Source organism: Myotis yumanensis, unplaced genomic scaffold (genome assembly GCF_028538775.1).
Source record: "Myotis yumanensis isolate MYYU_CA2020_CCGP unplaced genomic scaffold, mMyoYum1.0.hap1 SCAF_3, whole genome shotgun sequence".
Classification (NCBI taxonomy): domain Eukaryota; kingdom Metazoa; phylum Chordata; class Mammalia; order Chiroptera; family Vespertilionidae; genus Myotis; species Myotis yumanensis.
The window spans coordinates 204,050,053-204,075,179 of record NW_027223754.1 but is presented as its reverse complement, the minus strand read 5'-3'; the positions used below and the strand labels follow the sequence as shown (position 1 = coordinate 204,075,179).

The 25,127-nt window shown below is 51.2% G+C and overlaps 1 protein-coding gene across 1 annotated transcript in view; it reads left to right on the top strand.

Annotated features, from left to right (window-relative positions):
- The window catches only part of SYN3 (synapsin III), a 362,492-nt gene that overhangs the window by 7,714 nt on the left and 329,651 nt on the right, over positions 1 to 25,127 (top strand). The window contains exon 2 of the mRNA XM_070410991.1: positions 12,759 to 12,816. Coding sequence (XP_070267092.1) covers positions 12,759 to 12,816 — 58 coding nt within the window. The remainder of the gene's footprint in view (positions 1 to 12,758; positions 12,817 to 25,127) is intronic.

The window sequence follows — 25,127 nt, the reverse complement described above, 5'->3', positions numbered from 1 at the left end:
GGCCCCAGCCTCCACCTCGGGGGCGTGAGGACTGCGGGGTGTCTGGGCTGCCTTGAAGCCTCGCAGTGCGTCTAATTGGCCCCCTGGTGACCAGGGCGTTCCGCTCCTCACTGTGCCACCTCCGGAGGGTTTGAACTCACAGCCGGCGTCACCAGATGTGGCTTGGGGGGTAGAGTTGCCGATTTAGCAACTAAAAATATAGAATGCCCAGTTAATACTTAGATAGACGGTGAATTAGTATAAGTGTATCCCACACAATATTTGGTGCAGACTCTACAAAATTATTTGTTTTTATCTGGAATTTAGTTTACCGGCTGCCCTGTGTTTTATCTGGCCACTGTTTTTGGGACGGGCCCAGTGAGAGCCTGGCCTTTGGGCTTCCTTGCGTTCTGGTTGGGGAGCCAAACCAGACGCCCACATGACCCCATTTTCAGAGAGCAGCTTTCCCTGCCTGCGATGAGGCCTGAGGACTGTCAGTCCCCAGCGGGGAGGGAGCAAAGCAGAGTGGCCAGTCCCGGGCAGGCCGCCTGGCTCTCCATCCTCCCTCTCGCTCCGTGACCTTGGGCACGTCTGACCTCTGACCCTCACATTCCTCAGCAGTAAGGCCGGACCGTGCCACGTCTATGGTGAAGTGTTATGGAAAAGGTTAGAAACGATGGCCTGGGTGGGGCTGCTTCAGGGCTTAGCCTGTCGGAACTGGCGCTGAAACGGTAACTGTTATTAACAAGTAATTGCAGTTACTAATTGCAGGTGAATATAGCGGCGTTGGGAGCCAGGCGGAAGGAAGCCACTTGGCATGCGTCTGGGTTCAGCTGGGTGTGCTGGAGGGCCCGCTGCCAGAACCCTGGGGGAGGGGATCTGGTCTCTGAAGATGAGAAGATGAGGGTGGAGTCGGTCCCCTCCTCCCAGAGTTAGTTGCGGGAGCTCAGAGCTGAGACACACACCTCCGTGTTGAGGCACTTGGCTCTAGGGAACAAAGTCCTTATGTCTCCCCCACCACTTCCCTACCTCAGACTCTCCTTGAACAAGGACAGGCCCTGCCATTTCCTGTGGGCACATGCAGGGGTGGATGGGAGAGGGAGCTAGGACAGGCCTAACGTCACCTTCCTCGTGGCTTCCTTCGCTGCCTCCCACAGGCCAGGCAGCGCCACCTGCAGTGACACTGGACTTCTGGACTCACCCCTCCACCCTGGCACCCCTGCCCCTCCCCCTCGGAGGCCTGGCCCTGCTGCCTGGTGCCTGGGGGAGGGGAGGGCCCTGGCATTCCCCAGCAGCCTGCCCAGTCGCCTGGAGACCGGCTCCCTTTTCCCAGGCCCGGCCCCTTTTATGGGGCAGACAATGTGCGCACACAGTGAGGGCCTTGTGTGGCACCCAAGCCCCGAGCCCTTTGACTTGAGGAATTTTTCAAGGGCTGACCTCTCTCCGTGAGGTCTTTGAGCGTCCAATCCGGAGGCCTGGTGCCCCTGCTGCTTCCTACCCCAGCTCCTGGGGGAGAGCGAGGGAGCGGGGAACAGTGGAGGGCTGTCTCTCCCGCCCGGGTAGAGGCTTAGCCTCTGAAACGGTGGCTGGAAAATCTGGGGGAAATGTCTTGGGGCAGAAGAAGGGGATCTGGGGAGAGGAAATCCCATGGCTGCTGTTTCTCCCTAATGTCCCCCTTCTCTGCTGATGCAGTGCCATCTCCACGCAGCCACTCTCCTCTCGGCCTCAGTTTCCTCACACGTCAGTGTCGCTGGACCAAGATCTTGGCCCCCAAAAACTGTTTCCATCAGAATGACATTCAGATTCCAGGGCCCCTTCTGTATTGGGCAGGGCTCTTTGCGAGGAAAGGAAATAGCCTTTGGCTGACTCGGGCAACATGGGGATGTATTGGAAATACGTGGGAGGCTCACAGAATCCAAAGAAACAATGAAGACCCGCATCTCGGACAGGTCAGGACCCCGAGCTCTGCCAGGATCTAGGAGGCAGGGACGTGTGGGCAGTCTCTGGAGAAGTCAGCTCTGGGTTCCTTCCGGCCAGGTGCCTCTCGGCTCAAAAAAATCAAATTCCAGGGGATGAAGAAACCTGGCGGGGTCCACAGCGTGTCCTGAGGACAGTCACACCAAGACTGTGCGAGGGAGGGGCATGGACCCATCCACGCAGAAGCAGTGGAGGTGCTGTTACTAGAAGTCAGAGGGATGAGATGTCCCACTAGAGCAGAATATCTAGATTGGAGCTCAGGAAACCGTATTTTTTTTTTTAAATAACATAGAGCCAGGTTTAGAAACAGTCCAGGTGGAGGACTTGTTTCATGTGGCTCCCTATCGGTAGAACCAGGACCAGTGGGGCCAACAAAGAGGGAGATGTACTTCAAGCGCAATATACAGAATGGGAAAGTCAGCCAGAGCTCACATGGGCTGCCTGGTGAGGGGATGAGCTCCCCGTCACATGCAGGTGTCCAAGCACAGCTGGGCCGGCCATTTGGGAGGAATAATGCAGAAGAGGCTCAGACTATGGAGGGGTCAGCCTACATGCCCTTAAAGGATTCTTGGGCTGGAGTTGTGTGTTTTTTTTAATTCTTTACTAGAGGCCCCGTGCACGAAAATTTGTGCACTTGGGAGGGTTCCTCAGCCCTGCACTCTCTCGCAGTCCAGGACCCTTGGGGGATGTCCACCTGCCTGCTTAGGCCCACTCCCCAGCTTATGGCTGAGCAGAGCTCCCCCTGTGGGAGCGCACTGACCACCAGTGACTGGTCGTTCCACTGTTAGGGTCAATTTGCATATTACCCTTTTATTATATTGGATTGTTGAAGTATTACATATATCACCCCTTTCCCCCCCATTACTCCCCTCTAGCCCGCCACCCTCCACCCCTGCCCCAGGCCTTCGGCACCCTATTGTTTGTGTCCATGGGTTATGCATATATGCATACAAGGTCTTTGGTTGATCACCTCCCAGCCACCCACCCTCCCCCGCCTTCCCTCTGAGATTCCACACTCTGCTCCATGCTTCCGTGTCTCTGGATCCACTCCGTTCGTCAGTTTATCTTGTTACTTAGATTCCACGTATGAGAGCGATCATGTGATACTTGTCTTTCCCTGACTGACTTATTTCACTGAGCAGGATACTCTCCAGGCCTGGAGCTTTTCGTTTTGTCCTCCCTGACTCTGTCCCAGTCGCTTTCCCTGCTCTTGCCTTGATGTGCCTGTGAGGAGTTCAGCAATTTAACTTGTGAGTCTTTCCTCATCCTCCAAAACGTGGTTTCCTCACCCAGGCCCTCTGAATGGAGGAGTCCCTCAGCTGCCATGGGCTTTTTAAAAAATACATATTTTTATTGATTTCAGAGAGGAAAGGAGAGGGGGAGAGAGATAGAAACACCAGTGATGAGGAAGAATCCTAGACCAGCGGCCTCCTGTGTGCCCCCTCCTGGGGATCAAGCCCACAACCCGGGCATGTGCCCTGACCGGGAATTGAACCCTGACCTCCTGGTTCATAGGTCGACGCTGTCAACGCTCAACCACTGAGCCACATCAGCCAGGCGCCATGGGCTTTCTTAGTAATAATTGTGCCTGTTCCTACAGAGTTCACCCCGCCCAGTGCCAGCCCTGCCCTGGGGGATGCAGGGCGCCTGGTAGGTGCCAGCCTCTTTACAGAACGTCTCTTCTCCGGGGCCTGTGGACGCCTGCCTGGGACGTGCTTCCTGGGCAGGAGGGAGGCTGGCTGTATGGCAGGAGAGGGGTTGGGGCTTCGTGTCCATTTTCCTCACCTCCCACCCTGGGTTTGCAGGAAGGGCAGGGGTGTGCGTTTCCTGAAGATTTGCGCTGAGCTAATTGCCATCTTCAGAAGGGAATTAGTTAAATTAGAGGTTGCCTGCGCAGCTGCTCACAGGATATCAGCCAGGCGGTGAGTGAAGGGACAGGTGGTAGGAAAAGGGATAGGCGTAGAGAAATGCTTCCCCACTGTCAGGAGATGACAGCACCAGCTCTGTGGAAAGGGTATCTGCTGCTCAGCTTCAGCTTCAGCGAGATGACAAAGAGCAGTGGGGACCCAGGTGGGTGTGAGAACCGATGGTCCCTTCAAAGGCAGCAGCTGGGGCCCACTCAGCCATGTCTACCGTGTGAGATAAGGGCCTGATGCTGCCATGATTGGTTTCCAAAGGAAGCCAGGGGTCTGGAATTTGTGTTCGTTTTTAAAATGGGAAATATACAATTTAAGCCCAATAAAACAGGACTGTGGACTCCATGAGGTTTGCCAGTTGGCAACTTCTGATAAATAGGACAAATAGGCAGGGAAAATAGGCGGTCTAGCTCCTCTTCTGTCTCCTGGTTAGACTGTAAGTACCAGGAGGGCAGGGGGCTGTTTTGTTCAGTGCAATTCCTAGGGACTAGCACAGTGCTAGGCACATAGTAGACCATGGATGGATGGATGGATGGATGAATGGATGGATGGGTGGAGATAGATGGATGGATGGATGAATGGATGGATGGGTGAGGGGATGGATGGATGGATGGATGGATGGATGGATGGATGGATGAGTGGATGGATGGATGGATAAATGGATGAATGGAGGGAAGGAGAGAGGGAGAAGAAATAAGTTCGCTCAGTCTTCTGTGCATTCAATATTCTCATGGTCCCCATCTTCTCATCTTCCGTATACCATCTGTACCCCTTTTCTAGAATGCTTGTGTATTAGTCACTTGCATCTGGGTATGAATTACCTGTGAGTGCATTATCTTTCCCTGGGAATTTCCCCTGATTGGGCTCTTACTCGATGTTCATTAAATGTTTGCTGAGGGCACAGCTTAGCCTTCTAAATGTTAACCCTTTTGGTGGAATGAAAGTTGTGGACTCTGAGATAGCTGTGGGGATGAGGGTGACACAGTGTTGTGTCTTTGGAGAGGAGAGAGGTAGGGACTTGGAGTTGTTGTTCTAGCCCATCTCTGCAGTCACAGTGAGTGGGTGGCTGACGACGGTTTCTCCTATAGGCCTGTGCCAGGGAGCAGCCAGGGCAGGTTTCCATCACACTAGACATGAAGCAGGAGTTCCGTTCAGAGCAGGAAAGATATTGCCCCCTTCCTCCTCTTGGAGTGAGAAAATGACCCATCACTCTGAAGCATCCAGCTGTTTGAAATTGTAACCCTGCTGTTTTGGCTCCTGTAAACGCTTGCTTGCTTAAATAATAAGGAAAATAAGACTACTCCCATTCCAGAGAGGCCATAAACCTTCCCCAGACGAAGTTATCAGTGCCGGCACCAGGCCACGCCTTTGGTTGAGGTCTCAAAGCCCCAGCACATAGGGCTCTTTAAGAATTTGCAAAGGAGCCAATTCCAGTCAAGGGTATGTACCTGGGTTGCGGGCACATCCCCAGTAGGAGATGTGCAGGAGGCAGCTGATCGATGTTTCTCTTTCGTCGATGTTTCTAACTCTCTATCTCTCTCCCTTCCTCTCTGTAAAAAATCAATAAAATATTAAAAGAAAAAAAAGAACTTGCAAAGGGGACCGGAAAACCCCATATTTGGGAGACAAAGGACTGAAAAAGATATAAAAAGAGACAACTTCCTCCATGTTGCTGCCCAGAATTTGAAAGACATTTTTCTCTGGGTCCATGCGTAATAATAATAATAATAATAATAATAATAATAAAGTGTAACTCCATTTCTCTAAGCGTTGCTTGGTTTTCTCCCGTCTCCTGCAACAACTTGAACTCAGCCCTCAACAGACAGAAGGGGAAGAGATGACATGAAACACCTGCCATGTGTCAGGGAGGTCATTCACGGGGGACTAATAGCAGACATATTCATGTTCTCAGGTCTACAAGGGAAACTGAGACTTGGGAGGGTTGACATTTGTGTCAGGCAGGGCTAGGAAATAAATAGAGCTGGACAGGACCTGAGGCTGGGGGTGGCCCACCCCACTCTTTACCTAGAGAAGTGAGGTTCCACCTTAGCAGCCCACAGGTGAGCAGCACACCTGCTAGCAGGTCTTCATTTAATTCTGCATCCTCATTTAATTCTCATGACAACCCTATGGGTAGATTTTCTTATCCCCATTCTACAGATGAAGAAGTAGAGGTTTGTCCAAAATCATACAGCCAGTGCCAGAGCTGCCAAATCAAATCTAGACTTTCTGCTCCATGCCCGTTGCTCATTTTTCCTATACATTTAGGGACATGCCCCAGGAAAATTCATCGCCCTCCCCGGGTGCCCACAGCATCTCATTTCTCCTCTGTTCTCACACATACACACACATCCAGACCCTCTCGCATTCATCTTCAAGGCCTGCAACCCTGGCAAAGATTAGTACCAAATACTGGATGGATTGATGAATGAACTGGGCCTCAGACTGGGTTGGGATCTTTGGGCTAATGCCCTGTGTGGTTATCATCCTTTATATGTCTCTCCCTCTGGTTATGCTATCTTCACCCTTGTTTCCTTAGAGCCTGCAGGCTTTGGCATATAGTAGATGGTCAATAAAATGTAAGTGCCTTCCCTGACCGACCTAATTCAGAGCTCCCCTCATGTATCCTCTATCGCTTCGTGCATTTTATTCATAGTCCTCATCATTTCTTTTCACCTGCTTAGTTTTATAAGAGCGTGTTAGCTCCATAAGAGCAGAAACTATATCAGCCTTTCCCTTCATGCCTAGCAGGGTGCCCAGTCCCTACGAGCCTCAGTCAATAGTGATACAATGAGGGAGCGAATAGATGATGTGAATTGTGACCCGGCCTCGCCACAAAAATCTCCTTCCCTGTTGTTGTCAGGAGCCAATGAGGTTCGTGGGGTCCTAGTAGGTCGCGGCTTCTTACCTCCACAGATCCCTGTACAGGTGCGAGGGGCCTGTTACCCTCAGAGGGTCTCTCCGTTTCCGAACCCACTGGAGCCCCCAAACTAAAAGGAGAGGCTGCCCATCATTGGAGGGTCCTCCGACAGGGGGAAGAGGCCAGGAGGTTAGCTATTCTGGGAGTAAATAATGGCGCTAGATTTGGATCTCCGAATTTGGACGAATCTCCATGCAACCAAACTGCCACGTGACTCTCCCTGTCCTGCTAACTGGGAAAGGCCTGTGTGTGTCCACCTTCACCGGGCTCCTGCGTGGTCCCTCATCCGTCATCCGCCTCCCCCGCCTTCTGTCCCGGCCACAGATGAGCAACTGACGTGCTGCATTAGAAACATGAAAATCTAATGCAATCGATTCCTGCCTCCCTGTCCTCCCACCCCTACCCCAACCGGGGAGACCAGTGGGAAGATGGCTGTGCCTGAGACAGACCGACCCTGACCCCTCCTCCCTGGGGAGGGCATTGCCCAGGCCTAGCCTCCGTGACCCTACATCCAGCCGGAGTTGTTGGGAGGGCGCTGCTTGGACACAGGTGGATCCTGTTTGTGCTAATCCTCCTCTTCCTCCCGCCCCTGCTGCAGCCGTGAAAGCCTCGGTACCCGCTCCTCATAAATCTTTCTCTCACACCACATCCCCGAATCGGGGTTTCCCACCCCAGGCAGCGCCGCTTTTATAATATTCTCCTTCCTGGTGCCTCTGATGTGGCTGTAAACTAGGAGACCACCCACAGAGATGGAAGCTTGGTGGAGTCAGAGCTGCCCCCTCCTCCTCCCCAAGGCCAAGGGCTTGACTGATTGGCCGGGATGCTCAGGGAGCTCGTCATGAGAATAAACATTAGTAGGGCGTCAGGAAGAGGTCTGCGTGAGGGAGACAGAGCCCTTGGCACAGTGGGGCTGTCCGTTTTACCCGAGGTCAGACAGCCGGGCAACTCCAGAGGCAGCCACCCCAGCCCCCACGGCATCTAGAATTCCAGACCATCCCTACCCTTCCCTCTGCCAGACAGAGCTGTTCAGGCAGCTCCAGCCTGAATGAGCCCCCCGGCAAGGAGGCAGCAGTCTGTGTGGCCCGTCAGGAGACAGACTTCTGACTCCCGGCCAGGCAGGGGGATGGACCGCCTGACCCGGCGCTGCAGCCTGCATCTGTCTGCCAGGCCCTGCGGTGAACATCCCGGAGACGGGCAGGACAAGTGTTCCTCCCGGGAAGGTGAGGGCCTGGAAGGCCAGAGCCACCTGGGTGGTGCTGGTGTGGAACAAAGTGCTGCTCTGGGGTCCAGGTTAGAATCAAGGCGAGGACTGCCAGCTGTCTGTCACTGCACAATCTGACCCCACATCCTAGTTGGTGTGGGTTTGTAAGTGTATTACACCAGTGTGCCAGTAGATGGCAGTAACGTGTCTCCAGGACTGGATGCCCTATGGCCTATCCCTGGAAGACGTGATGCATTTACCCAGTCAGCAAACATTTGTTAAACATGTGCCCTGGGCCCGGGCCCTTTGTGCCGGATGCTGAGTTCGGTGAGCGTGGAGACGCAGTTTCGGGTTTCCAGCTCTTACAGACTAGGTGTATGGGGGCAGGGGATAGGCAAGCAATGGGTAGTTGCAACACAGGGAGATCCCTACTCTAGTGGTTAAGGACAGCACACTGTGGGAGCCTAGAAGGGTGACACCTAAACCAGCCTCATTAGGGGGGTGCTTTCAGGGGAAACTTGATGGAGTGAGAAAGAGGCAGCCATGCAGAGAAGAGCAGGAGGCCATCCTGAGCAGAGAGAACACACGTGCGGAGGCTCAGAGGCATAAAAGCATAGGACGTGTTTAAGGAATTGCAGAAAGTCGAGTGTCTGTGTGGTGGGCGGAAAAATGGAGGAGAAACGGGCCATAGGTCAGCAGGGTCCAGCTCATGAAGGACCCACAGGGTCTGGACTGAATCCCCCAAATCAAGGTCTGGATCCCCAAGATCTTTTAAAGCATAAGGGGCAATTCACTGTTGCCCTTTAGAGGTTTTGTGGGACTGAGCAGGGACTTCTCCGTCTGGAACTTTTGGGGACTGCTCCCTGTCCGACACCTCTCAGGGGTGACATTAGGGTCACATCGGAGGAGGGATGTGAAAGGCTTGAGGCTTTAGTTATTGATGCCACTTATCTACTATCAGTATCATCATCCATCCCTTCTTGCATCGATGGGACAGATCAGAGTGAGGTGAATACTGATTCTGTCTTGTAACCTCCGTGAGGGTAAGGCTGCGTTTTGTTTATTTGTGGGTCCCTGCCACATGACACCCACAGGCACAGAGTAAACACTCAGTAGTTCTCTTTTGTTGGTGTTTTGTTGTTTGTTTGTTTTTTTAAATATCTATTTTCATTGATTTTTAGAGAGAGGGGAAGGGAGGGGGAGAGAGAGATAGAAACATCGATGAGAACATCAATCATCTGCCTTCTGCACGCCCCCCAGTGGGGATCAAGCCCGCAACCCAGGCATGTGCCCTGACTGGGAATCAGACCAGTGACCTCCTGGTTCCTGGGTCTACACTCAACCGCTGAGCCACACCAGCTGGGCTCTGTTGTTTTTGTCGATTCTGTTTTGGGCCCTGGGCTGTAGACTTTGGAGCTTACTATGTGCCAGGAGCTGTTCTAAGTGCTTTATAAGTCTTGTCTTGTTTAATCCTCACAGCAAGCCTGGGTAATAGCTACTACGAGTATCCCCATGTCCCAGAAGTGGAAGCTGGCGCACATGGGGGTTGAGGAGTAACCCAAGGTCATGGAGCAAGGGAATGATTGAGCTGAGATTGCCTCCAGGTGGTCCAGCCTGGAGCCCGGGACGCTCTACCTTGTTACAGAAAAGACCAAATGACTTTGTCACCACAGCCTTGACTGGTAGATGGAATTACCATTTGACAAACAAGGAAACTAGGACCTAGTTGGGTTAAGTCCTTGGTGAGTGAATAGCAGAGCTAAGCTTTTGCTGAAGTCTGTATGATTCCAAATCCATGCTCTCTTCAGTATTCCAGTGATTGCATTCATTAGTAACTACCCCCAGGTCCCAGGCTCGCCCAATACTCCTACCCAATCTAGAGGGACCCTTGATCTAAGTCCTGCCGTGGCCCTTACCCGCTATACTCCTCCTGACAGCAAAGGGGGGGCCCTGCCAATTGCACCCTCAGGGCCATGGAGTCTAGAATTTCCTACCTAAAGGGACAAGGCCCAATTCCAGGGCCTAGGTAGGCCACTTCTCTGGTCCATCCTCCCAAGGCATGGCCAAGGGACAGCTGTGGATGGGGGTGTGGGTGAAGGGATAAAGCTTGGCCGTGTGGCCTGGGCCGCCCACAAGCCCACACAAGCAGCCCCATCACCTGCAGCACAGAATTCTGAGAAGTTTAAATTCTGACTCTTCCAGGAAATGATGCAACTGTATTTGTTATGGAAGGAAGACCAGATCAACGTGTTTTGTTTAAGTGTTTGCCAGCTTTAGATATCAATTTTATATACTTAATGGAGGTCTCATAGGCCTCCATTGGTTCTTTTGCCCCGGGCCCCACAAAACATCAGAAATGGGCTTATCCCAGTGCTGGAGTTTGCCGACATTGTCTTCAAGAATCTGTGCTAAAATCCACAAATTAAGGGGAAAGGTTCCCTTTGCACGAGGCTGGCTTTACACACATTTTGTCTAAGACCCCCCTGGGAGAAAGGAAAACAAAATGTTGCTTTCAAGTATCACTGACAGCTCCTGTCCCACTAAACTCCTGCCTCGGTGACATCAGAACCTGAGAACATTGTAAGGAAAAGTGAGGCGAATAGCAGCGCTGTCCATTAGAGACGCGGGTCGTGTTGGAAAGCGATGAACTCCGCAGCATCGGCGAAGTGTGGGTGGACTTTGGAGGCAGACAGACTGAAGTTTGGTAAGAAGCATGATGTCTATGTCGAAAGCATTCTTTTCCTCCGCAAATGAAAGGATGAGAAAAATAGATGGCAGCATTGATGTTCCAGGAGAAAGAGTGGAAGAAGAAACGAAGAAGAATCTTGAATGTAATCATTGCAAATGATTGATTAGAGCTCAATCTCATGGCCATACCTAGCTGAATGGAGAGTTGGGATATACATTTTTTTGTGTGTGCCAATCTATAAACTCTCTCACTGTGTAAAATGGGTTGGGATCGAAGAGCTGTCTCTGCCCCAGAAAAGATTTATGGAAATGCTTAACACGGTGAGACTGCAGCAAGTGACTAAGAACTATTCATTTCGACAACAATTAAAAAGAGCAAATGGGCCCTAGCCAGTTGGCTCAGTGGATAGAGCATCAGTCCATGAACAGAAGGGTCCCGGGTTCAATTGCAGTCAAGGACATGTACCTCGCCCTAGCTGGTTTGGCTCAGTGGATGGAGCATTAGCCTGTGGACTGAAGGGTCCCAGGTTCGATTCCGGTCAAGGGCACATGCCTGGGTTGCGGGCTCAATCCTCAGTGTGGGGCATGCAGGAGGAAGCCGATCAAAGATTCTCTCTCATCATTGATGTGTCTATCTCTCTCTCTCCCTCTCCCTTCCTCTTTGAAATCAATCAATCTATCTATCTATCTATCTATCTTGCTTGCAGGCTTGATCCCTGGCCCTGGTCAGGGCATGTGAGGGAGGCAACCAGTGGATGTATCTCTCTCATATAGATGTTTTTCATTTTCTCTCCCTCTCTTCCACTCTCTCTAAAAATCAGTGGAAAAATATCCTGGGATGAGGATTAACAACAACAAAAAGAGCAAATGGAAACTTTTGTTACTTTTGCTTTGTGGAAAGACATCTAAACTCAGGAGCACCCCAACATTGACTGCTATTTTTCAGGGTCAAATGAAAACATAGGTGTGGAATTAGAAGGCCAGCACTCAAGCTACGTAGGCACAGTATTCCATCCCTCTGGGTTTTGGTGTCCTTGTCAATAGGAAATAATAAATCCCTACCTCGTGGTGGTGGTTGTAAGGGTTCAGTGAGAAAGATGACAGGTTATAGCCTGTAGCAGAGAAAACAAGTGTTGGTTGTTTTAAATCTATCTCTTCAATTATTTACTGATTCAACAAATAGTAATGGATCTCCTACTGTGTGTGAAGCCGTCTGGTAAGTGATGGGAATGGAATGACAAATAAGGTAGCTTGTTCCTGACCTCGAAGAACTGCCTTATCGTGCAGAGGGTACAGGTATTAAACACGGTTACTAATTACACTTGTATTACGTGTTATGAAAGAAAAGTAGAGGATGACAAGAGAATCCATATGAGAAGAGAGGTGAAGGAGGCCAAAATTAGGGTGTTTTTAGAGAAAAGTGGGCAAGTGGGTAGATTGAGAGATAATTAGAATATAGAATCAGTGGGGATAGGGAAAGGGAAAGAGGTAAGAAGAATGATGTCTGTGTTTCTGCCTTGAGTAATGAGTAGATGGGATGCCGTTTACTGGTAATGGAAAGATAGAAGCAGGGGTGTGGAGGTGAATATGATGGAAGGATGGATGGATGATGGGCCTATGGATGATGGGTGGATGGATAAATGAGAAGATAAGGTCCACTTCACTGGACACATGGACAAATTGAGAAATAAGTAAATGGATAGATCAATTTAATAAGCCCTTTATGAAATATATAGGGTATAATTCACTAAAATAATTCTACACTATTTGTTTATGTAGGATTCTTAATAACTCTTAGAAGTATAGCATGCAGGTATTCATTTCTTCTTTTAGAGAGGATAAAACAGACTCAGGAAGGCAGAACAAGAACCTGAGTCTCTAGCTCTCCCATCAGTACTCTTCCCTGTCTCTCGCATAATACATATAAATACTGAGGAAATCAGAGGTCATGTCAGAACACATTGGTAGAGAATGTGCCTGGATACCCACCTCTGGGGGCAATAAGGCCTTTGGGAGAAGGGAGAAAGGGTAAAGCAGTCTGCGTCCTTACTCAGAAATGCCTTCCTTTCCTTCACAGGGCCAAGTATTTCCAAGGAAAGAAGGTGAATGGAGAGATTGAGATCCGAGTGGAGCAGGTAGGTTGGAGCGGAGTCTTTATCGCTGTCACGCTGACCTTTTCTATAGCTGGAGCCATTCCCAGGAGCAACCGTAGACCCCAAGCTTACGTGGCTATAATGAACCAAGATTACCAGAAAAATCCTGGCTTATACCTGGGAGTCTCATTAAATTGCAGAATTATTTAGTCCAGTGGTTTTCAACCTTCTTGTTTTAGCAGTTGAACCTTCTCCATTCTAAGGATATCTTAAGTAGGAGCCCATTCTACAAAATAGAGACAAGTAGAGCTTCTCTGAGAGAAATAGGCGTGGGGAGCCCAAAGGCCCATCCGCTCCATTATTCCACTTCCCCACACGCCTGCCATGGTCTCTGAAGCATGGAACTACTTGGGCTGGGAGCACTGTGGTTTTGAATCCTGGCTCCCTCATTTTCTGGGTATTGGGCACGTGACTTAATGTCTTTGTATCATTTTCTTGTGTGTGTATATATATATGTTTTTGTATCATTGTTGGGATTAAATTACTTAAAGCCTCAGAGGAGATTAGAATCATGAATACTGGCTCTTAGAATTAGCAAGAATATCAACATTCAATTCCCTCATTTCATGGGGAAAGAAACACAGACTTTCTCAAGGCTACATAGGGTAGGGGTCCTCAAACTATGGCCCGCGGGCCACATGCAAATACAAATACTGTATTTGTTCCCGTTTTGTTTTTTTACTTCAAAATAAGATGTGTGCAGTGTGCATAGGAATTTGTTCATAGTTTTTTTTAAACTATAGTCCGGCCCTCCAACGGTCTGAGGGACAGTGAACTGGCCCCCTGTTTAAAAAGTTTGAGGACCCCTGACATAGGGAGTCAGTGGCCAACTTAGGACTCGAACCTAATTGTGCTTGGCTTTAGCATGTCAGATCATGGGCTCTGGGGCCAGATTCTAAGTTCAAATCCCAACTGTGGCCTAAGCTGTCTGCTTCTCTGTGTCTTCATGTGTACAATTGGGTAATGATACCATCAACGTATAGGTTGGTTCTGAGGATCAAATGAGTTAGTCCATGAAAAGTACTGAGAACAGTGCCTGGCACATCCCAACACTTAGTAAATGTCACCCTTTTGTCGTCATCATCATCATCACCATCATCACCAAAGGCGAACAGTTAATAATATAGGAAAGGTCCCTGCTATGGGATCAACTCAGCAAAGTGCAATAAATAAAATAGAGGGGTGTGACTTTTCCAGTACTCTGAGTTTGATGTGCTGGAGGAACCGAAAGCCTTTCTGAGCATCTAATTTGAGTTGGCTTAGTATTAAAACTCCGACAACTTGAATTTCAATTTGATCCTGTGGCTTTCAAGTCCGTCCAATGTCCACTGGTTTTCCTTCCCTGGCAAAGAGCAGGTTATTTTCGTTCACTTAACAAATATTTGTCGAACGTCTACTGTGCTACTAGCTAACGTGGGGGGGGAGGGGGTGGGGGGCGGCGGTGAGGATATAGAAGCAGAGGTTCTGTCCCAAAAAGCTTGTGGTCTAGAAAAGGAGGCAAGGTAAGTCTTCCCAGGGCCTCCACACAGGGGGAGTCCAGGAAAGGGAGGTCCAGACTTAGCACTGTGGGCAGCAGAGGCCACACGAGCCGAGGGAGCCAGGAGTGGCTTCGAGGAGAGGGTGCTATTTGCAGTGGGTCTTGAAGGATGGCTATGCTGTCAACAAGTGGTGGCAACGTGAGGAGTGTATGAGATGGAAGCGGTGTGAGCAGAGTTAGGACCAGAAGTGCAGGGTGTGCAGTGGTGGGGAGTCCAGTTTGGTCGACTCCAAAACGGGACGCATGATGTTCTCCAACCCCAGCCTACTCATCACCCCAAGTTTCCTCTCTCAGTGAAGGGGGCCACGGTCTGCCTTCCACCTTAGCCAGAAATCTGTGGTCTCTGCATCCCTCCCTCTCCTTCTGCCATACGCCCATGCAAATGGCCAGATCCTGTTGACTCTGCAGCCCCTCTCTCTCTAGTCCAGTGATGGCGAACCTTTTGAGCTCGGCGTGTCAGCATTTTGAAAAACCCTAACTTAACTCTGGTGCCGTGTCACATATAGAAATTTTTTGATACTTGCAACCATAGTAAAACAAAGACTTATATTTTTGATATTTTATATATTTAAATGCCACTTAACAAAGAAAAATCAACCCAAAAAAATGCGTGCGCGTGTCCCCTCTGACACGCGTGTCATAGGTTCGCCATCACTGCTCTAGTCTGTTCCCTTCCCTCCATCCCCACTGCCTAGATTCTTGGCTAGACCATCATCAGCTCTCATCCAGTCTTCCTGTTCAGCGGCCTCCTACCTCCATCTTTTCACCCACTTCCAATTGATATTTTGCACTGAAGCCAGAGGGAACTTTCTTAAAAAGCAAGTTAGATTCTTAGAAGGGTTAACATTAAAATCCCTTCCTCAAAGACTCCTCCTCTAAGCCCTGCTCTCCGTCAGGTAACTTGGTTGTTCCCAGCATTTCCTTTCTGGCCCTTACCGGAGTGTTTAACCACTTGTGTAGATGTGGGATTCCTTGCATGAGGGTAGGGACCCTGGCTGTTTGGATTTCATTCTCAAGTAGCACAGGACCTGGCACATGCTGGGACGGAAGCAGATACTAGCTGGCGGAACCACTTCTAGATGCCACAGATTCCAGGCTGTTCGTTTCCAAGGGAGATAAATCACTGCTCCTTAATCTCCCTTCAAAAATCGGAGTTTTCCATCAACCATCTGTTAACTGCTCGGTTGCCAGCTTCGCTAGCCTCATCTCATCCCATTTGTGAAAACCTCAGAGGCACGTTTTAATTTTATTCTTAGGTCAGTGCCTCCCCTGGCCCAGCTTATGGGCATGAAACCTGTGAGCAGGAACATCTGAGGGAATTGCCCTAAGAATAACTCCCCTTGGGGCTCTGGGGACACTCAGCCAGTGTAAGAGGGCGACGATCCCACTGGAAAACATTGGCTAACCCGAGTCCTCCTCGTTTCCAGCCATCCCCCTCCATGGAAGCCAGAAGGCAAATTAGCCAGGAGACCAATTAGCAGGTCATTTGGACATTTTTTTCCGTGGAAAACATGCCGTCCTGAACCCTGTCTTAGAGTCTGAATTGTCTGTCGTTTTCCCATCTGGACCAACGGGTGGGTCACATAAGCAACCCCCAGGAACCTCATATGCATCCTCTAGCGCTTGGGAGAAGACTTAGGATGGAAGCCACTGTTTAGTCTGAGCTGGCCTCCCCGCATTTTGGAAGTCTGTCTCCCAACTAAGGGCCAAATTAACCAGATAATTGCACCGTCTGAGTTTTGCTGGACAGAGTGAATGAGTTCGTTGTGGTTGGCCTGGAGGAAGCCTCCGCCCCTTCTCCCCACCCTTTCCCCCCAGTTCAGAAACTGCTTGCTTCAGCGCTTGCCGAGCCAGAAGTGAAGACACCCCGAGGAGGCCCATGGGGTGTGTGTGTGGGCGGGGGGGACTGCATCATGTTGCATCCCATTACCCAGAATGCCCTGCTGGCTCTGCAGGGCCTCACAGCAGTGTCCTAGCAGGGCCTGAGAGCTTCTGCCCAGGGCACTTGGCATGTCAAGCTCTCCTCTGTTTATATTTGAGGCAAAGGGTCTTTTTCTCCACAGGTATACGTCACCCCTCAGTGGGACCAGTGATGGGGTTGATGAATGGATTAATATCAAGTGGACTCACAGTTCTGCGAGACTAGCAGACTAAGACTCATGAGACAGGCCTTGGGCTTCATTCTTCTCTAATAGGAAAGGCTGAAATTACATGGTCAGTCTTCCCTCAGTGTTAGTAGAGGTACCAAAGCGTAAGGAACGACAGTGCCTTCTTCCAGCCGATGGAGAGAAAGGCAAGAGAAGATGATTTGTTCACGAATGCCAGGGCTCCCTTGAGTCCTGCCCTTGTGCGATATCAGGGTTGGGATGGGGCTAGATAGATGTGTGTGGGTCCCAGGGAAGGCTGTTGGTTAAGGTTCTGTTCATCTTTTGCCCTCAAACTACATATTTTCTCAACTTAAGTGTCTTCTGGAAGGGAAGGGGGGATTTTCTCCTGAAAAAAAATTTTTTAACACTCAAGACCATCATATTTTTTCTTTCTCATACCCACTTGCCTTCCATCCACAATTCTTCCCGGGCAACCTTCCTCGGAATGGATCTTAGCCGTAGATATTGACCATAAACACCATATGGTATTTTAAGAAGTAATTGTCAGTGAGATAGAGAAATGGAGGTTGGATGTTAATCCAGTTTGGTGGCAGGGTAGCAGGTCAAGCATAACCCCTATTAGGAAATGACTACTTGAGAGAAATGTATCTAATGGCTTGTCAAAGAGCTCTGCCCTTGGCTTTGCTCTCCTCCTCCTCCTCAACAGCGACTTATCAAATTGCATTTGCCAATGACTTGAAGCTGAATGGGATTAAATCTGATACAATCAAACTGAGTGGACATACCCTATAGGGTCCTATTCAAAAACTCAGCTGAGGAGGAGCAGGATTGGGAAGACTTTGTTAAAATCCCATGAAGAAAAGAATAGACCTAAGATTTGAGTAGGGCAGCGGTTCTCAACCTGTGGGTTTCGACCCCTTTGGCGGTCGAATGACCCTTTCACAGGGGTCACCTAAGACCATCCTGCATATCAGATATTTATATGACGATTCATAACAGTAGCAACATTACAGTTATGAAGTAGCAACGGAAATAATTTTATGGTTGGGTCACAACACGAGGAACTGTATTTAAAGGGCCAGAAGGTTGAGAATCACTGGTCTAGGGTGCTCTCACATGGACATACCATAGGGTATGGTCCATAACTTTGTTATTACGAATAAGGTTGGATGTGTGTCATTTGTTAGTGTAGCCATAGGCTTCCTTCCTAGAAATACAACAACTGGCTCCAAAAGTATTGCAGGTAGTGAGTGCCATAGTGCACCTTGAGGAGTGAAGGCCTTGCCCCAGGTCACATCTCTGTCCTGGGGCAGCTGCACTCTGTGACTGGCTGGCACAGGGTGTAAAGACCTCACCTCTCTAGCCCACTTTGGGACAACTCTGAAGGGCCACCCAGCTTCCCAGCTCCTTGTAGAGTTGGCCAAGGCCCCTGCTGAGACTGCTGTGAAGGCCGACTACTCCCTCTGCCCAGACCTGCTTCCTCCCCTTTCCTCAGAACACTCCCTAATGTCCATCTCAGAGTCTACCTCCCAGGGCATTTATAATTCTGATCAGTTTTGCCAAAGTACCCTCATCGAGGTTGCATGGATGGTCCACAGGGGCCTTCTGGTCTAGGTCGCTAGGATGCTCCGGGCCCATGAACCTGGAGTCCATCCTGCCCAGGATGCTCCCCCGGATGCATCCTGAGCGTTGGAGCCGAGCTCTGCAGTGCTCCATCGTCGGGTCCTCCCCTGTGACCTCCTTATGTTTGAAACTCACCAGAGCTTGGTGCTTCTCTGCAGGCTGAGCCCCACAGAACTCTCCCCGCTCTGATCCACTAAGCCTTGTTTTGTTAACACAGTCCTGCAAGATTTATTTGTTTGGCTTGGCGTACCCTGACCTCAGGCGTTCTGTTTTGTATTATTTTTTAAAAGCATGCAGGTCTCCATGGAAGCCTCTTTCTTTTCAAATCGAAGAACCAGCTGTGGGAATAAAAAAAAGCAGGTGGGCCACTAGGGTGGACTTGCCGAAACATAACTCATTAGAGGAGCAAGTGTTTCTCTCAACCATGGCATCGATGAATGCGGGTGTGTCTCTATCCTGCATCTACTTTTAGGCCCAACAGGTTAAGGAGACAATAGACAGATGGAGAAGAGCTAGTGATGGTGATAGGAAACTTTCATTGAGCATGTACTGTGTGCTCTGTGCCGTGTCAAGGGGTTCCCGTGTGCTAACTCATTTAACCCACACAGCATGCCTGTTGAGGAGGAAACTGGGGCTCAGATTGCTTAAATAAATTGCCCTGGAAGGGTCGCCCAGCTAGTAAGTGTGGGGAAGCTGGCATTTGAACCTAGGTTCAGCCGATGCCAGGGTCCTGGCTCCTAACTGAGTAGATCTGTCAGAGTGTCTGTTGGGTCTTGAACTTGTCTGCATCCAGCTTTGGCCTTTCCCCTCTTCCTCAGGTCCCCACTGTTCTTTCCTATCTCACCCTGCCCTTTTTTTCTTTTCTTTTTTATCCTCACCCAAGGATATGTTTCCATTGATTCTAGAAAGAGAGGAGGTGGGGGGAGAGGGGGATAGAAGGAGGAAAAGAAAGAGAGAGAGAGACACATCGATGTGAGAAACATACATTGGTTGCCTCTCGTACACGCCCCAACTGGGGATCAAACCTGCAACCTAGATGTGTGTCCTGACCAGGAATTGAACCCACAGCCTTTTGGTGCATGGGATGAGGCTCCAACCAACAGAGCCACCAGGCCAGGGCTCTCACCTGCTCTTTGGATCTACTGGAGAAAGTACAGATTCTTATGAGATGTTCTTCCAGCAAAAAGACTCCTCCTAGCGGTGCTTACTCAGCACTTGATGTTTCTGGCTTCTTGCCGCACCGTCCCCTGTTAACGATTCTGTTTCTTCTCTGTTTTCCCCCCGAGGTGATGTTCCCTGTTGGTCTTGCGGTGGGACTGTGTGTCTCAGACAGTACGAATAGTATAATAGCTCCGATTCTGGCCCCAGCCCACCTGGGTGGGAATCTGGCTTTGCCACTTCCTGAGTGATTCGACTTCCCTGTGCCTCAGTTTCCTCATATGTAAAGTTAAGATAACAACAGTAATAGTAACAGATACCTATAGAGCTGGAGATTGGAGCAGAACACCCCACTTGGAGCGCCCCGAGCAGATACCAGCATATAGAAAGTGCTCAATGAATATTACAGCTGTTTTGACAATCGCCCTCACACTATTAAACACACATGGCCCGCAGTGGTTTCTAGGCGTCGGTCTCGGGGATTATTCAGAAATGAAAATGTTATAATCCATGTTCTGAAGAAGTTTTCTATGTAGTTGGGGGAATAAGAAATAGAAAAAAGTTCTTACTCAGCCAGAAGCACCAAATGCTGGGTGTGAGCCATTAGGAGGAGTCTTTTCCTGGAAGAACGTCTCATGAGAATTTGTAATTTCTCTTGGATCAAAAGAGCGGGGTGAGGTGAAAGGGACAGTGGGAACCCAGGAAGAGGGAGAAGGCCAAGGCTGTATTTTAATGTGAGTGTGTTTTACTTCCATCTGTGTCCAGTCATATTTCCCGTGGACATGTGGCCCTTGCTGGCACTTGGGTCAACTTCTGACTTTTCGTTGCCAGCAGACAGCAGAGGTCCTGGTCAGGGTGCTCTGCGTTCCTGAGTGACGTGTGAGGGATGGGAGGATGTGGTGCCGTCACAGGAGGGACATAGAGAGCCCTGCACAGGGAGTGTGGTGTGTGGAGGATCCTTGGTCGGGGGGGGGGGGGGGGGGGGAGCTCTGGGCAGGGAGGAGGCGTGTGGGGACACGGGGGGCTCTGGACAGGGAGGAGGCATGTGGGGACACGGGGGGCTCTGGACAGGGAGGAGGCGTGTGGGGACACGGGGGGCTCTGGACAGGGAGGAGGCATGTGGGGACACGGGGGGCTCTGGACAGGGAGGAGGCGTGTGGGGACACGGGGGGCTCTGGACAGGGAGGAGGCGTGTGGGGACACGGGGGGCTCTGGACAGGGAGGAGGCATGTGGGGACACGGGGGGCTCTGGACAGGGAGGAGGCGTGTGGGGACACGGGGGGCTCTGGACAGGGAGGAGGCGTGTGGGGACACGGGGGGCTCTGGACAGGGAGGAGGCATGTGGGGACACGGGGGGCTCTGGACAGGGAGGAGGCGTGTGGGGACACGGGGGGCTCTGGACAGGGAGGAGGCATGTGGGGACACGGGGGGCTCTGGACAGGGAGGAGGCATGTGGGGACACGGGGGGCTCTGGACAGGGAGGAGGCGTGTGGGGACATGGGGGGCTCTGGAGAGGGAGGAGGCATGTGGGGACACGGGGGGCTCTGGACAGGGAGGAGGCGTGTGGGGACACGGGGGGCTCTGGACAGGGAGGAGGCGTGTGGGGGGCACGGGGGGCTCTGGACAGGGAGGAGGTGTGTGGGACGTGGATCCGTGGTTGGAGGAGCCCTGCTGATTCTGAATGCAGCAGGGCTGCTTCACCAGTTGGTGCTCCTTTGGGGCCCTCCTCCCTGTGGGCTGTCCGCCCGTTAGCACCCTAACCAGCGCTGAGGAGAAGGGAGCAGTGGGGAGGACAGCGAGTCCATCTTGCACTGGAAGTCCAGCGCCTAGTTCCTTAGCCTCCAACTACCATGTTGGGTAGCACTCACCCTTCCGCCCTGCCACCCATTGCATCAGAGCCAAGAGACTCCCGTGGGAATTAATAGAGATGCTGAAGGAGAACTCCATGAGCCCATGAATGTCCTGAGGACATAACTCGTCTTAGGTCTTAGCTCAACCTGCCGCCTCCTTCCCGAAACACCCCCTGCGCCCCCGCTCTGCATCCGGCCTTGTGACAGAGCCCCCCACTCCCAGTGCTCTCCACGGGCGGGAGGACAGACATCGGTCACCGTCGCACACGGTGGGAGGCCTGTCCCAGAGCCTGGGCAGAGCACCGTGGAGCACAGGAGAGGGACCGTCCACCTTGCCTTGGATGCTCTTAGGACAGGCTTCACGAGAAGCCGATGCCCAGCAGGGATTTGGGGAAGAGAATGGACTGCGTCAGGCTGAGCAGGGAGCAGATGTGCACATCAGGCCTCCCAGCCAAAGAGCACGCTTTAAACCTCAGCTTGTCACACGTGGGGAAGACGGCCAGCGTGCACGGTGCATGAGAGGGGGTGGCGGGAGATGGTGCTGGACCAGCAGCTAGAGACCGGTTTGCTCAGGGGGGCTTATGTTGCAAGGCATGCAGCTAGAAACCGTGTCCCAGAGGCAGGGGGACATAATTATTGCACCTTTATTTTTTTAATTGATTTCAGAGAGAGAGGGAAAGAGAGAGAGAAACACCAGTGATAAGAAAGACTCGTTGATTGGCTGCCTCCTGCACGCCCCTACTGGGGATCGAGCCCCAAACCTCGGCATGTGCCCTGATGGGGAATTGAACCAGGACCTCTTGGTTCATAGGTCCACACTCAACCACTGAGCCACACCAGCCGGGCTTATTGCACTTGTAAAGCCACAGAGTCCTGTGATAATGTTCCCATTTTAAGATGTCCATGCTGACAGTGGTTTGGGAAAATGGACTGGGTGGGAATGGTGGCAGGAGACCGGAGACTGGGAACTCGGCTCTGGATTGAGGGTGAAAAGGCATCTTATGCTTGACCATCATGCTAGGGGATGAGGTTTGGGAAAAGGCCTGCGTGCCTGCACGTAACGTAAGTTCCTGCCTTTCTGTCTCAGCCCTGAACCCTCATTCTCATCCCTGTGATTCGTGTTTGAGAAGAGAAGATATGACCCACTTTCCTTAAAATAGAGAGAATGGAACCATACCCACGTTATGTGGAAAATCAAGCCACTGTTCACCCGGCTGCTGTGGCTCGGTGGTTGAGCGTCAACCTATGAGCCAGGAGGTCACGGTTCAGTTCCCCATCAGGGCGCATGCCTGGGTTGCAGGCTCGATCCCCAGTAGGGGGTATGCTGGAGGCAGCCGATCAATGAATCTCTCTCATCATTGACATTTCTATCTCCCTCTCCCTTCCTCTCTGACATCAATAAAAATATGTATTTTTAAAAAGCCACTGTCAGCCACATCTGAGGCACCATCTGAGATGAGTCCTGGCCACTCGTCTGACCCACGCCTCACCCCACATTTCAGCTTATGCCCAACCTCCCTGCTCTCCAGCCTTGACTTCTCCGGTCCTCCCGGCTCCGCCCCCTCCTGCCCTCCTCACACCGCCCCTCTGGCTTTGACCTTCAGCCTTTGCCTGGCCGTTCTTCCCCTTGGCTGCCAGCTCTGCTGCCTTCCCCACCATTGGGGGTCTGGCTCGCTCCCTGATGAAGGGAGCCCCCCAGGGTCCACCCCAGCTCTGCCAGCAAGCAGCCCCGCCCGGATGTGCTTACAGGATTTCAGCCCCTGATTTCAATAGGAATCAAGGGTTATTAATTAACCCAGGGTGGAACCTATTAGGAAACATCCCAGAAAAAGCTGGAACGAACCAAAGGGACTTCTGAATTCACAGCAGGGAAAAATGCCTTTTAATCGACTTGGATGACTTCACCGCCAAACTCCGTCTGGCTGCTATGCTAAACTGGAAACTAATCCATGAGGTTGTCTCAGGAATCGCCCGCCCACCCTGACCCGGGTCTCCTGAGGAGGGGCGTGGGGCCGGCGTAGAGCAGGCCCGTGCTTTGAACTGGCTTCTTTTGGGCCAGACCCAGTCTGGCTGCGTTTCCCCGGGAAAGAGAAGAGAGGCTGACATCTGAGAGCCCGTGTGTGTGTCCTACTGCGCCTGTCTTTACGGAGCCTTTCTACGGCACTGCTTATTTCAGAACAGAGCTCGGCCTAAGCTGAGCCCGTCCCGAACCCCTTCTCTCAGCGTGTCTAGAGGGTGACATGAGAGAATTTTCACGAATGGCGTTGTCATAGAAATGACAGCTGTGTGGCCTGGGCTCAGAGGGCGTGACAGTGAGTCTCTCCTTGCACGCTGACTGAGTGCCAGGCACATGCTCTGCACTGCCTGTGGGTTCCTTCATTTAATCCTCATCTCCACCCTCTGAAGAGCAGGCACTGGAGGTTCTCCCCATTCTCCAGATGATGAGACTGAGGCTAAGAGAGTTTATGTGGCTGACCCGAGGCCACACCAGGGGCGTACCAGAGGCAGAGCTGTTTTACTGGTACCTGCGAAGGGAGAACCTGCGGAAATAAAATCTGGAGCCTTGGTGATTATATTCTCACGTGTCCGGGCTGGCTTTTAGATTTGTTCCGTGGGACTTAAGCTTGGCCAGCGAGGAGCTCAGCGAGCTAGCACCCGCCACCTTTCTACCTCATCCCCTCCATTGTCTGCCTTCGATTGTAATCCTAGCAAACTCTGTGGTCCCCACCTGCCCTATTGTGTCTGCGTTCACTCCTCCCCTCCTCCACGCCTTTACGTGTGTCAGTCTCTCATCCTGGGACATCCTTTCTCAGATTTTGCCATACATTCTCCAAGGTTTAGCTCAAGCATCGTTTCTGCTTCCCCTGACCTCTCCTTCCCTCCAGGCAGGGCACAGTGCCTCTTATCCATGCTTGCCATTCTCATGGCTGTTTCTACCATTACGCCTACCAGATTACCTGGAAATGACCAGTTCACCTGCCTGTCACTCCCTGTGGGCCCTGTGGGCTCATAGGGGACAGGGACAGTGTCTTAATCATCCTGCAAATATTTATTGAGTGCCTACTGTATTCTAGTGCTAGGGCTATAGTGGTGATTAAAACAGATATACCTGACCAGATAGATATAGTCCTGACTGGATAGAGTTTAAGGTCTAATGGGAGAGACACATATTAATCACACAGTCAGTCTCTTTCCCTCTCTCTCTACCTCCCTCCTCTCTCTCTCTCTCTTTCTCTCTCTCTCTCTCTCTCTCTCTCTCTCTCACACACACACACACACACACACACACACACAAACACCATAATTACAAACTGCATTAGGATCTGTGAAAGAGAGAGACACTGGTACAGTGGCATGTGGTAGGTAGGCAGCGCTGGGCACCGATTCAGGCACATAGCAGATGCTCCAAGTACCCCGATACACACTCTCCATCCGGTAAATATTTATCAAACGGACCTGAACCAGGGTAAAATAAATAAGCTGCAGGGAAACGGTGTTGGGTCTACGACAAAAACTTTTCAGGAGACAGACCCGCCTCCCCCGCCAGATGCTTTTTTTATGGTAAAAAACACAGATGAAGCACCGTCTGACACTAGGCTCCAGGTAACATTTAGTGAGCACGGCATGCCAGCCGCTGTCGAAGAGTTTACCTGTATAAATCCTCACCTCAGCCGCCAAGTAACTGCTGACGCACCTGAGGCTCAGAGAGGGTAAGTGTCCTCCCCAAGGCCACACAGCCGGCAGGTGCAGCACTGCGATGGGAATGCCGCTCACCGTTCTGTAGGACGAGGGCTCATCACGGGGCACTGCCTTGCCCAAGGTCACGCTGCTGGTTATGGTAGAGCCCACCTGCCCCTCATCCTGTCCCCTCCTTGCTAAGTCAGGCTTTACGAGTTCTCAGAGGAAGAACTTGGCAATGGCAAGAGGGCAGCACCAGACAGGAGCGGAGCCCCATTGTGGGGCATCGAGGTTCCATTTTGGGGGGGCGGTCTGAGCACATGTTGAGGGAAGGAAAAT